General features: G+C 46.3%; 1 protein-coding gene across 1 annotated transcript in view; it reads right to left on the bottom strand.

The window, feature by feature from the left end:
- Positions 1-12,920, bottom strand: part of mmp28 (matrix metallopeptidase 28) — a 98,958-nt gene that overhangs the window by 27,057 nt on the left and 58,981 nt on the right. Inside the window, exon 4 of the mRNA XM_043718782.1 lies at positions 3,457-3,678. Coding sequence (XP_043574717.1) covers positions 3,457-3,678 — 222 coding nt within the window. The remainder of the gene's footprint in view (positions 1-3,456; positions 3,679-12,920) is intronic.

The following is a 12,920-nucleotide window of genomic DNA, read 5'->3' as shown; positions in this document are numbered from 1 at the left end:
AAAAATTGTGATTACATGCATCCTAGGTAGAAAACAAAACCCTGTATCTGTTCAGTACTGTGCTCAGCTGACCTGTACACAATGATCACTCCAGTCTCACCAGGCACTATGCCCCTCAGTTCTATCCCAGTGTACTTGGCCTGCTCACTGACTAGTGCAGCTTCTGGGCAACGTGGAAGTCCCAACACTAACCACTCACTGTAAAGCGTAGTGCAGCGCACAGCCATGGAGTAACACGTTAAACAGGGGTCATGCTTTAATAAATAACCCATAAGACCATAAGATATAGGAGCAGCATTAGGCCATTCAGCCCATCAAATCTGCTCCACCGCTCGATCATGGGTGATATGCTTCTCAGCCCCATTCTCCTGTAACTCTTGATCCCCTTGCCAATCAAGAGACTATCCATCTCTGTCTTAAATGCACGAATGACTTGGCCTCCAAAGCCTTCTGCAGCAATGAATTCCACAGACACATTCCACAAGGAATTTCGAGGGAACTTTGCTGCTGAGCTTTACTGGGCACCCCTTTCTGTCAGATACTGGGGGTCAGAGGGAAGGATCAGGTCAGTTCTCTCAGGTCAGATGGAGGGATGGGATCATTGGCTCAATGCTCAGTTTTCTCAATATTAAACTCATGGATAATTGCCTACAACTGATTTGAATCTATCTACCAGGAATTGCCTGTAAATGGGCAGGGATTGGATTGGAGTAGCACCTGAGGGTGATGTTCGGCCAACAGCTTTGGAGCCATACGAGGAGCAGGACTAAGACTTGGGAACTGGGAACGGGACCAGGAACAGAACCAGGAATGTTCAGATTGTCGATCTGTCAGTCCATGTGGTTGTTGACCATTCGAGTGAGCGTGCATTCACCTGCCCTGTTCCGATACTCCCGTATCTTAATTATCTCGCTGCACAGCTGTCAACTCTGGAATTTGGATACAGGAGGGTGATTTCAGTTGGGAATCTTCCATTTCCTGGTGAATCTCAGTAAAAGGAAAAACCTGCTTCTCCTAAAAGTGAGGTTTCTGCCGAGTAATAGACACACAGTGCAGGAGAAAGCGAGAACGGTGGGTGGCACAGTGGCACAGTGGTTAGCACTGCTGCCTCACAGCGCCAGAGACCCGGGTTCAATTCCCACCTCAGGTGACTGACTGTGTGGAGATTGCACGTTCTCCCTGTGTCTGTGTGAGTTTCCTCTCACGGTACGAGAATGTGCAGGTTAGGTGAATTGGCCATGTTAAATTGCCTGTAGTGTTAGATGTAGGGGTCTGGGTGGGTTGTGCTTCGGCAGGGCAGTGTGGACTTGTTGGCCGAAGGGCCTGTTTCCACACTGTAAGTAATTTAATCTAAAAGAAGTAAAGGGTTAACTATATATTTACTCAAAGAAAAGTTACTAACGATGCGTCCAAGCTCAGAATGATGAAAGATTTACATGGAAATGTACAGGCAGTGTGTTCCTTTACGATAACATGGACATGTTCAGGGAAGCCTGTTCATTTTCAGTCATTCAGGCATAGACCTGATCCTACTGCAGACACCTTGAGGAAATCCATATAGTTTCTGCCTCAGCCATTATATCCCAGAAAGGGAACTGGACATAGAATCATAGAGTTGCACAGCACAGAAACAGATCCTTCCATGGAACCCATCCATGCCAACCAGATATCCCACATTAATGGTCAGTGCATTGAGGGTAGGAGTTGCGAGGTGATGTTGCAACTGTACAGGACATTAGTTAGGCCACTTTTGGAATACTGCGTGCAATTCTGGTCTCCCTGCAATCAGAAGGATGTTGTGAAACTTGAAAGGGTTCAGAAACGATTTCCAAGGATGTTGTCAGGGTTGGAGGATTTGAGCTATAGGGAGAGGCTGAACAGGCTGGGGCTGTTTTCCCTGGAGTGTTGGAAACTGAGAGGTGACCTTATAGAGGTTTATAAAATTATGAGGGGCATGGATAGGGTGAGTAGACAACACTTTTTCGCTGGGGTGGGGGTGTCTAAAATTAGAGAGCATAGGTTCAGGGTGAGAGGGAAAAGATTTAAAAGGGATGTAAGGGCAAGCTCCTCAGATAGAGGGTGGTGCGTGTATGGAATGAGCTGCCAGAGGAAATGGAGGCTGGTACAATTACATCATTTAAAAGGCATCTGGATGGGTATACGAATAGAAAGGGTTTAGAGGGTTATGGGCCAACTGCTGGCAAATGGGACCCAAAATTAATTTAGGATATCCGGTCGGCATGGACGAGTTGGATTGAAGGGTCTATTTCCCTGCTGTATATTTCTATGACTCATCTATCCTGAGAGCATGAAAACCAAACCACCGACATTCTCAGTAAGATTCTACAAAGGCTTTGCACTTCCTCCTGGCTTTTTTTACTGAGTCAATACCTCAAATCCATGCCATCACCAGTAATGGTTCTAATACTGAGTCAAAAAGTGTGACCTAATACTGAAGAGTTAAACAGGAGTAGCTAAAGTATTAAACAGGTGCATGTAGTCATTTCCAGCCCCTTACATTCATCTATGAAGTTCTAAATTAATGTATTGTTCCCAATACATTGGTGATGGCATGATGGCTCAGTGGTTAGCACTGCTGCCCCAAAGCGCCAGGGTCCTGGGTTTGATTCGAGTCTCAGGCAATTGTCTGTGTGGAGTTTGCATGTTTTCCCCGTGTCTGCGTGGGTTTCCTCCGGGTGCTCTGGTTTCCTCCCATAGTCCAACGATGTGCATATTAAATGGATTAGCCATGCTCAATTGCCAATAGTGTCCAGGGATGTGTAGGTGAGCTGGATTGGCATTGGAAATGCAGGATTACAGGTATGAGGTGGGTCTGGGTGGAATGCTGTTTGGAGGGTCGGTGTGGACTCGATGGGTCAAGGGGCCTCTTTCTGCACAGTAGGGATTCTAATTCTCCTATGTCCTCAGCTTTGTTCAGGTGCAGGGTTTTATAATACACCCATACCCCCAGACTGAGCTGGGTAAGCTGTTTAACCATGAAGGGTATCAGAGACACTTATCTCCTGATGCTAGACAACATACATTTCTTGTCGTTTCAAGATTAATTTATTCTAACAGTGCGTGCAGGTGTTTAGGATTGAGATGTACATTGTCAGTCGAGTGAGCCTGGTCAATCAGCTGATAGGATCATACAGCATTGGACAAGACCACTTGGTCCATTGGTTTCATGCCAGCTCATTGGATGAGCTGTAAAATTCATCCCAGTCCCCCTTACTCTTGACCCAGAGCCCAGCAATTTATTTCCCTTTTCAAGTCCAGGTCCAGTTCCCTTTTGAAAGTTCCTTCGGAAGAGGATTCCAGGAGTGTTTTTGAACACGGAAATGCCCTCGCACTCCTCCTCCTCCTCCCTCAGCTTGTCGATCCTGAGGTGAATGCAGACACTCAGTAAGACAGCGTGTTAAAGTAAAAGTCTTACAATGAGACAGCAGTCAGCACCTGGTCCATCGAAAGCGTTGCCAATTCCGTCGTTGTGCTCCCCCTGGTAGAACGCCAAGCGGATGTCCGCAGGGCCATCCATCACCTCCCAGAAGGTCAGCGGCGATGTGTTACTCCACAGCTCAAAGGCCGTTCTCACCGCCATCTTCACCCGGCTTTGTTCCAAGTACCTTGGCCAGTTTATGATCTTGTATGTCAAGTGGTGCTTGTACCACTTCTCTCCTAAAGGGGAAAGCAGGGAAAAACATTCAGCACAATTTTACTCAGATTGACCAGTACCATTGGCCAGTTACCACTTCAACCAAGAGACCAGGCCAGACCAGGCCCTTGCTTCGGCAGAAAACTTACTTATCTACAGCATGCTTCAAGACTAGAGGTTGTCCTAAAACACTGTGCAAACAATTAGATACCTTTGAAGTGCTGCCGTGTAGGAACGGTTGAAACATGAGCACAGCAAGATCCCATGACAGTAGTGAGTCAGACTACGTGGTATGTTTCAGTGGTGTTGGCCGAGGGGTAAAATTGGGCGGAACACTAGAGACAGTGAGATGCTGGAGATCAGAGTTGAGAGTGTGTTGCTGGAAAAGCACAGCACATCAGGCAGCTCCGAGGAGCAGGAAAATCAACATTTCGGGCCACAGCCCTTCATCAGGAACACTAGCGAGCCTGGTGGCACGGTGGCTCAGTGGTTAACACTGCTGCCTCACAGCCCAAGGGACCCGGGTTCAATTGCAGCCTCAGGTGACTGTTTGGAGTTTGCACATTCTCCCCGTGTCTGTGTGGGGTAGTTGGACTGGCCACACTAAATGGTGTGGAGGTTAAGTGGATTGGCCATGGGAAATGCAGGGAAAGGGATGGGTCTGGTTGGGATGCTCTTTTGAGGGTTGGTGTAGATTCAATGGGCCAAATGGCCTACTTCCATACTGTAAGGATTGTATAAGCAATCTCTCTCTTCTTCAAAGTAGAACCATGAGATCTTTAATACCAGCAAACTTTGTTTTAACCTGTACCTTAACAACCAGCATTCTTAATAAACCAGCAAACATTCTCTCTACCGCACGGTCTCAGTATTTATGCTGTAAATAAAGTGTTACCGTGATGTGTTACCCCTTGCATTACTTACTGTGTGTTCCACATTGGTTTGTGGAGGTGTGTTGAGGTTTTTTATGCGGATTGTTTGAGGCATGTTGATGTCTCGAAACTTCACTTGGTCAGGGTTGACTGTGGTTATCCAGACTTTTTAATCAAGAGGCACTCTCCTGGTTCCGTAGGTGCCAGTTAATGAAGCATTTGCTGCATATACACTTAAAATGGCAGGCATCACCTCAATTTATAGATATAAGATCCATATACAGGATCACACCACGTAGGAGTGGCACAGTGGTTAGCACTGCTGCCTCACAGCACCAGGGACCTGGGTTTGATTCCAACCTTGGACGATTGTCTGTGTGGAGTTTGCACATTCCTCCCCGTGTCTGCGTGGGTTTTTGCCAGGTGCTCTGGTTTCCTCCCACAGTCCAAAGAAGTGCAGGTTAGGTGGACTGGCCATGCTAAATGGCCCGTAGTGTCCTGGGATGTGCAGGTTAGGTGGATTCGCCATTGGAAATAGAGAGTTACAGGGAGAGGAGGGTGTGATGCTCTTTGGAGAGTCGGTGTGACTTGATGGGCCGAATGGCCTGTTTACGTACTGTAGGAATTCTATCACTTCATATCATCCGTGAACTCTTTGAATGTTGGAACAGGCTTAATGGGCTGAATGGGTAAAAACAATGACTGCAGATGCTGGTAACCGGATTCTGGATTAGTGGTGCTGGAAGAGCACAGCAGTTCAGGCAGCATCCGAGGAGCAGTAAAATTGACGTTTCGGGCAAAAGCCCTGGGATGCCATGATTGTATAGTGGTTAGTACTCTGCGTTGTGGCCGCAGCAACCTCAGTTCGAATCCGAGTCACAGCAGCAATTGCTCTAACTGCCTCAGTTAATGGGCTGAATGGCCTACTCCTGCTTCTATAATATAATATTTTATAATCTTCACATTTCATTTGAATGATGACAGTTCCAACAGAATGACACTCTATTGTGCTACAGTATCAGCCTCAATTATATACACCCTGCAGGGACCCATTCTCTGAAAGCAAAGAGAATGTGTTCAAACTAATACCCTTTTGAATTACCCAGAAAGTTGAGGAGCCGATATAATGCCATTGTTTTCTCCGTGACAATGCCTCAATAAATAGAGCCAACCAATCAGCAGTCTTTTTCCCTCCGGTATAATTTGTTGTGATCGTTGGAAATTTGGTATTCTTGCATGTGTCCTGATAAGAAGAAAAATTTCAGCCAAATGTCCCTCTGTTCCCCACTGAAACAAAACTTATACTGAGCCAAGGATTGTAACAGTATGATTGATGACTAAAAGCCTGGACAAAGAGCTATTATTTAAGAAACATCTTAAAGGTGATTGAAACAAACAGAGAGATTGTTGAGCTTGAGGACTAGCTAGCTGAAGGCACTGTTGGAGAGGTGAAGCCATCCTTGCTGCATAAGGGGCTCAAAGATGGAGGAGCGCAGAGTTCCCACAAGGATTGGAGGAAGATGGAGGAGCGCAGAGTTCCCACAAGGATTGGAGGATGTCACAGCGATTGGGAAGCGTGGGGCCATTGTCGAATTTGAACACTGGGATGAGCACTTAAAAGCCAAGGTGATAGTGAACTGCACCCCAGCATAGGTCAGTGGGCACCTGAGTGAGAGGCAAAAGGGATTTACTGAGAGTGGAGATGCAGAGATTTGGGCAGGCTATAGTTTATGGAGGGTGAAAGATGGGCTGCTCGATAGACGTGTGTTGGCATAGTTAGGTTTGGGAGCAATAAAGGTATGGACAAAGTTTTGGGCAGCGGATGATGTGAGGTAGAGTCCTCCAAATGTCCAGATCCGTGCAGAAACATTATCCCTCCACCCCTCAGCTTGCGGAGATCCTGCTGTTCTGCTGGGGACTCGCACGTGGTAAACAGGCTTGACAGGACAATGAGGTTGAGGGAACTGTATGGACCACACAGTAATGAGGAGGCCAGTTAGGAAGTCAGAGTGAGGTGGTTCTGCTCAGAGGTGGGTGGACAATGCTGCATGTGTTTGTGTGAGGGTCAGGACAAGACTGAGCAAGTGAGAAAGACCAAGTTGGTGATTTAGCATTTGCATTATGTTTAGCTGTATAAATAGAAAGTTTAACCCAATCTCTAGCAGACTAAAGGTTAGAGTTCCTTTCTCTTCTGTACTGTTGGTGGTTTTAACCTTCCTCACTGAACTTCAGAGCAACAACAGAAAATCCAGCTCCACAAAGGTTAGACGTCCCACTGCACTTGGGTCAATATACAACACCGAAGAGCAAATTCTGGGAGGTGCAACCTGACATATCATTCCAACAATACAGTACATTCCATCTCACACACACAACCCTATCTCAAATGTCCCCTGGGGCTAACACTCTCATTGGACCGAATGAGCATTCTTCAAATATTTATAGATCATTACTCCTGCTGACAGTCTGGTTTCGGGGAGGTAATACCAGCACAATGTAATGGAAGGTCTCTTTCAGAAGCAGTCCCATCAAGTTCAGCAGCCACTCGGATGGAAGATTCTAACTTTGAATTATTCACTTTTGTCCCTCGTTCACTGGATAGTCTTTGCCCGTCTCAGGAACAGGTCCACTCCATTGCCAGGTTTTTGAGCACTAGCCACACACCAAAGGATTCTCATTTGTGTTTGACAACAAGTACTTGTCGGCTGATCGACCAGAGTAAGCAGTGCAGCAACTACAACCGTAGATTTTTTCTTGAGTCCCACCCAGCTGTACTCCCAGCAAAGTCACAAGGTCATCGAGTCACCCAGCACAGAGACACACCCTTCAGTCCAACCAGTCCACGCCAACCATAATCCCAAAGTAAACTAGTCCTACCTGCCTGTTCCTTGGCCCGTATCCCTCCTAACATTCCTTATAAGTGTTTTTTAAACATTGTAACTGTGCTCACATCCACCACATCCTCTGGCAGTTCATTCCGCACATGAGCCACTATCTGTATTAAAACATTGCCCCTCATGTCTCTTTTTAAATCTTTCTGCTCTCACCTTAAGAATATGCTCTCTGGGTCTTGAGGTGCCCCACCCTAGGGTAAAGACAACTGCCGTCCACCTTATCTATACCTCTCCTGGTTTTATAAACCTCTATAAGGTCACCCCTCAACATCCCAAGCTCCAGTGAACAGCCTATCCAGCCTTTCTTTATAACTCAAACCGTCCATTCCCGGCTACATCCTGGGAACCCTCTCCAGCTTAATAATGTCCTTCCTGTAACAAGGTGACTAGAACTAATACGATAAGATTATAATAGTGAGAGATAATCATAGCAACCCAAATGGAACCTTTGGCTTAGTTTATGTGACATGAGCAGCCCTCTCTCAATTTATGCGAAAATTGGGCAGCACAGTGGCTAAGAATCTCACAGCGCCAGGGATCCAGGTTCGATTCCCGCCTCGGGTGACTGTCCGTGTGGAGTTTGCACATTCTCCCTGTGTCTGTGTGGGTTTCCTCTGGGTGCTCCAGTTTCCTCCCACAATCCAAAGATGTGCAGGTTAGGTGGTTTGGCCGTGCTAAATTGTGCAGGTTAGGTGGGTTAGCCATGGTATGTGTAGGGTTATAGTGATAGTGTAGGGGCTGGGGTTGGATGCTGTTCAGAGGGTTGGTACAGACTCAATGGGCTGAAATGGCCTCTTTCTGCACTGTAGGGTTTCTATGATTAGTTACAGAGACCTTTTGATAAGGTGCAAACCTTTCTCAATATGGCTCGATTTAGCCTCCAGGAATGATACTAAAGGCCCCTTTTTGTCCCACCCAGGTGTTAGGGAGGAGGGGATGGTTGCATGGGCAGTGCAGGATGATGGGGACGGGGCGGGGTGCGGCAGGGAAAGTGGGGTCAGACCCAGTTAAACTAAATTTCACCATCCAATGTCCATCATCAGGAAGTTCCTCTGTTATAAAAATGCTTTCCCATTGAAGGTCAAGAACTCCCATTTTGAAGATGGAATCCATAAGATATAGGAACAGAAGTAGGCCGTTCAGCCCATCGATTCTGTGCTAACTTTCATTGGATTAAGTAATGGAGCAATAATAGTGTCCTCTTCCTTGACAGTGACCAATCATGGTGGATAATGACAGGTTGCACCTCCCAGAGTTTGCCCTTCATAGAATCCCTGGGGTAGCAGGGAGATTATGGGCCCATCAAGCCACATATTGCAACATCTACCCTCCAGATCAGATTCCCACGCCCCTGTTAACTTTCTTGTACCACAGGTTGAGTATTGGCAGATCCTCTTGTGTATCCAGCAAACTGAAGTGAACTATAGTTGCAAAATCACACCCAATATAAATGTAACTTTCAGTTCACTCACCTCCCCACTCCCCCTCACTTGGAAGGACTAGGCTGGTGAGTGGAAGGAAATATGGGTGACCGATTGCAAAGAATTGAACACTGGAATGTACAGCAATTTCTATAAGATAATGACCACAAAGTGACAGGAAGTTCTCTTTTGATTTGGGAGATGACAGATCCAGCGTTATTTCTGAGGCAATGCAATAGGACAGCAGTTTTTATTTATTTACAGGAGTGTTTATTTTTGATTAAATAAAACCACTTCAGCCAGTTGAAGCATTAACAAATGCCTGAATGCTCACCAAGTGCTGCTGCCTGATGCTGTCAGGAATATCTGTGTGGAACAGTTCCCAATTGGAATAATCACAGTCCTCCGAGATAAGGCAGTTCCTGCATTTTTACTGGACGCTAAGTAAACAATTCATTTGCTGTAGAATTCTAAACCCTTCAGATTCCCACAGAAAGAGTAAGCAAACTACTGAGTTTATCCAGATGCCTCTGAATCTCAGCACACATACACAGACGGACAGACACACACACAGATGCGCACACACACAGACACATACACACAACATACACACACGGACAGACAGACACACAAATACATACACACAGACACACATGCAAACACACTGGCACATATACACAAACACACACATATATACATATACTCACACACTCACGGACAGACACACAAACACACACAGACAAATACACAAACACACACTCAGGCACACACTCAGACACTCACACATAGGTACAAAGGCTCACATAGACAAACACAGCCACACATACACAGACACACACACACACGGTCAAACTTTTAAGTTTTTACGTGGGAATTTTCTTCTGCAAGGGACAGAGGTCATTGCCCATTATGCTCCTTCACGTCACACCTGAAGTACCTTTCAACCAGAATTTATCTCCCTCTGCACTGCCTCAGCCTCAGAGGAGTTCCTCCCCTCCTGCATCTGCGTGAAATTCCCATTGGTGCCTGTAATAACTCCACAGAAGCCAGTGTTCCATCACCAAGTCACTCTTTATTTACACGCGCATAGTACACAACACGGACCCAGCTAGCTCACAGCCAGCTCCTAGAGTGAACAAAGCTTCAGACGCTCCAGCCTATATCTGTCAGCCAGGGCTCCCTGATTGGGGCTGTTAATCTGGTCTAATCAGGGAGCTCATATTCCAATAGATCCACCTGGCTGACCTCCTTTGGATCACTTCAATGCCATACATTGGGCCGAGTGCCCTTTCTCAGTCACCCTGCTTCATGGTTTGCACTCTGTGATCACTGAGAAACTTTCTAAACTCATCCCATTTCTGCCCCCTTCAGTCAATGTGTGTCAAAGTAAGCCTGGGACACCTGGCAGGTCATCCAACCACAGTCTGAAGTTTTCTCTTCGGGAACTTCCTTTAGATACTTCAGCAACCATAACATAATTACGATTTTGTTCGGATCAGTAACATTTGCTGTAAGTAATGTGAAATTTGAAATCCTTCATATTTGCGAACAGAATGAAGCCTCATGATTCCATCAATGCAATTCTTTTTAATTACACACATCTCAGCAAAGCAAGTATGCAATTCTAAATATCTTATACATATAACATTCAGAATTAACATGAGGGAGGCATAAATTAATAAATGAACAAGTTGCACCAGAAATGCCAGGCACGTCTAAGAGAAACCTCAACAGCCCACCTAGGCATCAGTGATCACTGCGAGTTACAAAAAAAATCTTAAATGCTCTGTTTTTCTCACAAGGGATTTCACCTCCTCTCTTCCAAGGTTCTAGCCTCTAATTTGCCTCTATGGTAGCTCCAATTCAGATTACCCTGATAACTGTTTGCCTCCAAGTAGCTCAATCTCTTCTCCTGAGACTGCAGACCACTGGATTTCCAAGGCCAGCATCTAATCACCAACATGACTCCAACTCAGTTGCTGCTCTGAGCAGAATGCCACTGTTCCTGGGCTTCCGTGAGACCCAGCTCTCAGCAGCACCAAGCAACCAGTGATCCCGAATTTTCTGCATTTCCAGTCTCCTTAGCAGCATTAATGGCAGCACTTTATGTGGGCTTTCAAATGGTCATTGTTTTGTGCCACACTCCCATGCAGGCATCACTAGAACAGCAGAAACCACTGAGATCTCCTGCCACACTCTGCATTTGCAGCAAAGCACCGACCCTGCCTGGAGTTACATCCTTCAGGCAGCATTCAGTCTCCACACTAAAAACACATCGAAACAACCTACCAACTCCCTTCCACCTCCCCTTCCCAGATGTGGGATATGAGGTTGTATGTCCATGCCAGGAGTGTATCTCGGTCGTGTTTTCCAGAATTTCAGCATGGGTGCCACCTACTCCAGAGATTCTCAACTATTCAATCAACTTCACTCCAGAGTGGCAGCGTTGAGGCTGAGCTGGATGGGATAGTGAGGAATGCAGTCGGGGATGCTTACACTGAAGGTTCAGTTGAGTCAACAGAAGAGTTTCTCTCCAGTGAGACTACCTCCCTGCCCTCGCCGAGCTTCCGTCATTGTAGGGTGACCCCTGAGTGACTGGGCTATAGGTCATCTTGAGGTGAGGAAGCCAAGCATGTCATTGGTTTCTATGAGCTGTTGGGTCTCTTGCCCTCTTTCAATTCTGCATTCATTCCTTATGTGATATATTTTATCCTGTACCACTGCCTCCAGACACCCGTGAGAGCCTTGTGTTTACACTCAGGTCTGATGGCTTATAGTTGTCTTTGTCAAGCCAGTCTCATAGTTGGACAAAGAATATCTCTGTGCTTGTTATGACAGACTTAGACAGCACCTTCCAAACCCACCTACCATCTATCTTCTCAAGGGGCAACTAGAGACAGCCAATACATGCCAGCCCAGCCAGAGTTGCCCACATCTCATGAATAAATAAAAGAAAGACAGCCTCCAGGGTTGATTAGGTACAATGAATGCACTGCAGTTCTTGGTGGCTGGTAGTTGCCAATGAGACACTGACTCATTGGGGCGACACTGGTTAGCACTGCTGCCTCACAGCAATCCAGGTTCAATTCCAGCCTCGGGCGACTCTCTGTGTAGAGTTTGCACATTCTCCCGGTGTCTGTGTGGGTTGCCTTCGGATGCTGCGGCTTCCTCCCACAATCCAAAGATGTGCAAGTCAGGTGAATTAGCCATGCTAAATTTCCCATAGTGTTCAGGGATGCGTAGGTTAGGCGTATTGGTCAGGGACAAATATAGGATAATAGGATAGGGAAATGGGTGTGGGTGGGTTAGTCTTCGGAGGGTCGGTGTGGACCTGTTGGGCTGAAGGGACTGTTTGCACACTGTAGTGATTCTATGATTCATTGCAAGCAGCTGTAGCAATATGAAGTGATTCCTGGATGTTGATGTCACACCACAGCATGATGGGAAACAACCTGGGCTTCGACGCTCTTGAGCATCCCAGGCCTGGCCCACTCCCACCGTATCAAAAAAACAAAATCAAATCCACCTTTGATCTTACCACCAACAGCTTTGTAAATCATTTTGACGTTTCAGTTTGTGTTTCTAGTCAATCCAGTGCTGTTAATTACACATCCAGGCCAACAGAACATAATTCATATCAAAGCACCTCATGTCCAGCAAGTCTGAAGAATAAGGAACGCCTCCTTGACCCAAGGGGCTATCGCAGCACAATGATGAGAAAAATCAACCCATTATTTAAATTCCAGTCTTCACTAGGGAGCAAGGCACATTTCCCCAACTAACCACGTCCAGTATTCAGCCACTTGGCCTCTTTAAGTAGTGCGTTGCATTCTCCTGCTCAGTTAATACAGCGGAAGCTTCCAGATGACAGCAGGAAGGTGAATGAAAGAGTTATCACACCCGATAGACCTGCAGTCCCGATCCCTGACCCACTTTGCTTAGTTTGTTCCAAAACAATATAAATCCACTCGACAGGGGCATCCTGGTGGTTACCGTGACTAGGCAATAAGCCCTTCCCTCCCTCCCCTGAGATCTGGATAGCAGTTACCAACCTCCAGAAATGAATGATTAATCCTCT

The sequence above is a fragment of the Chiloscyllium plagiosum genome, chromosome 28 (assembly GCF_004010195.1).
Source record: "Chiloscyllium plagiosum isolate BGI_BamShark_2017 chromosome 28, ASM401019v2, whole genome shotgun sequence".
Taxonomy (NCBI): Eukaryota; Metazoa; Chordata; class Chondrichthyes; order Orectolobiformes; family Hemiscylliidae; genus Chiloscyllium; species Chiloscyllium plagiosum.
This window is presented reverse-complemented; position numbering and strand designations above follow the sequence as displayed.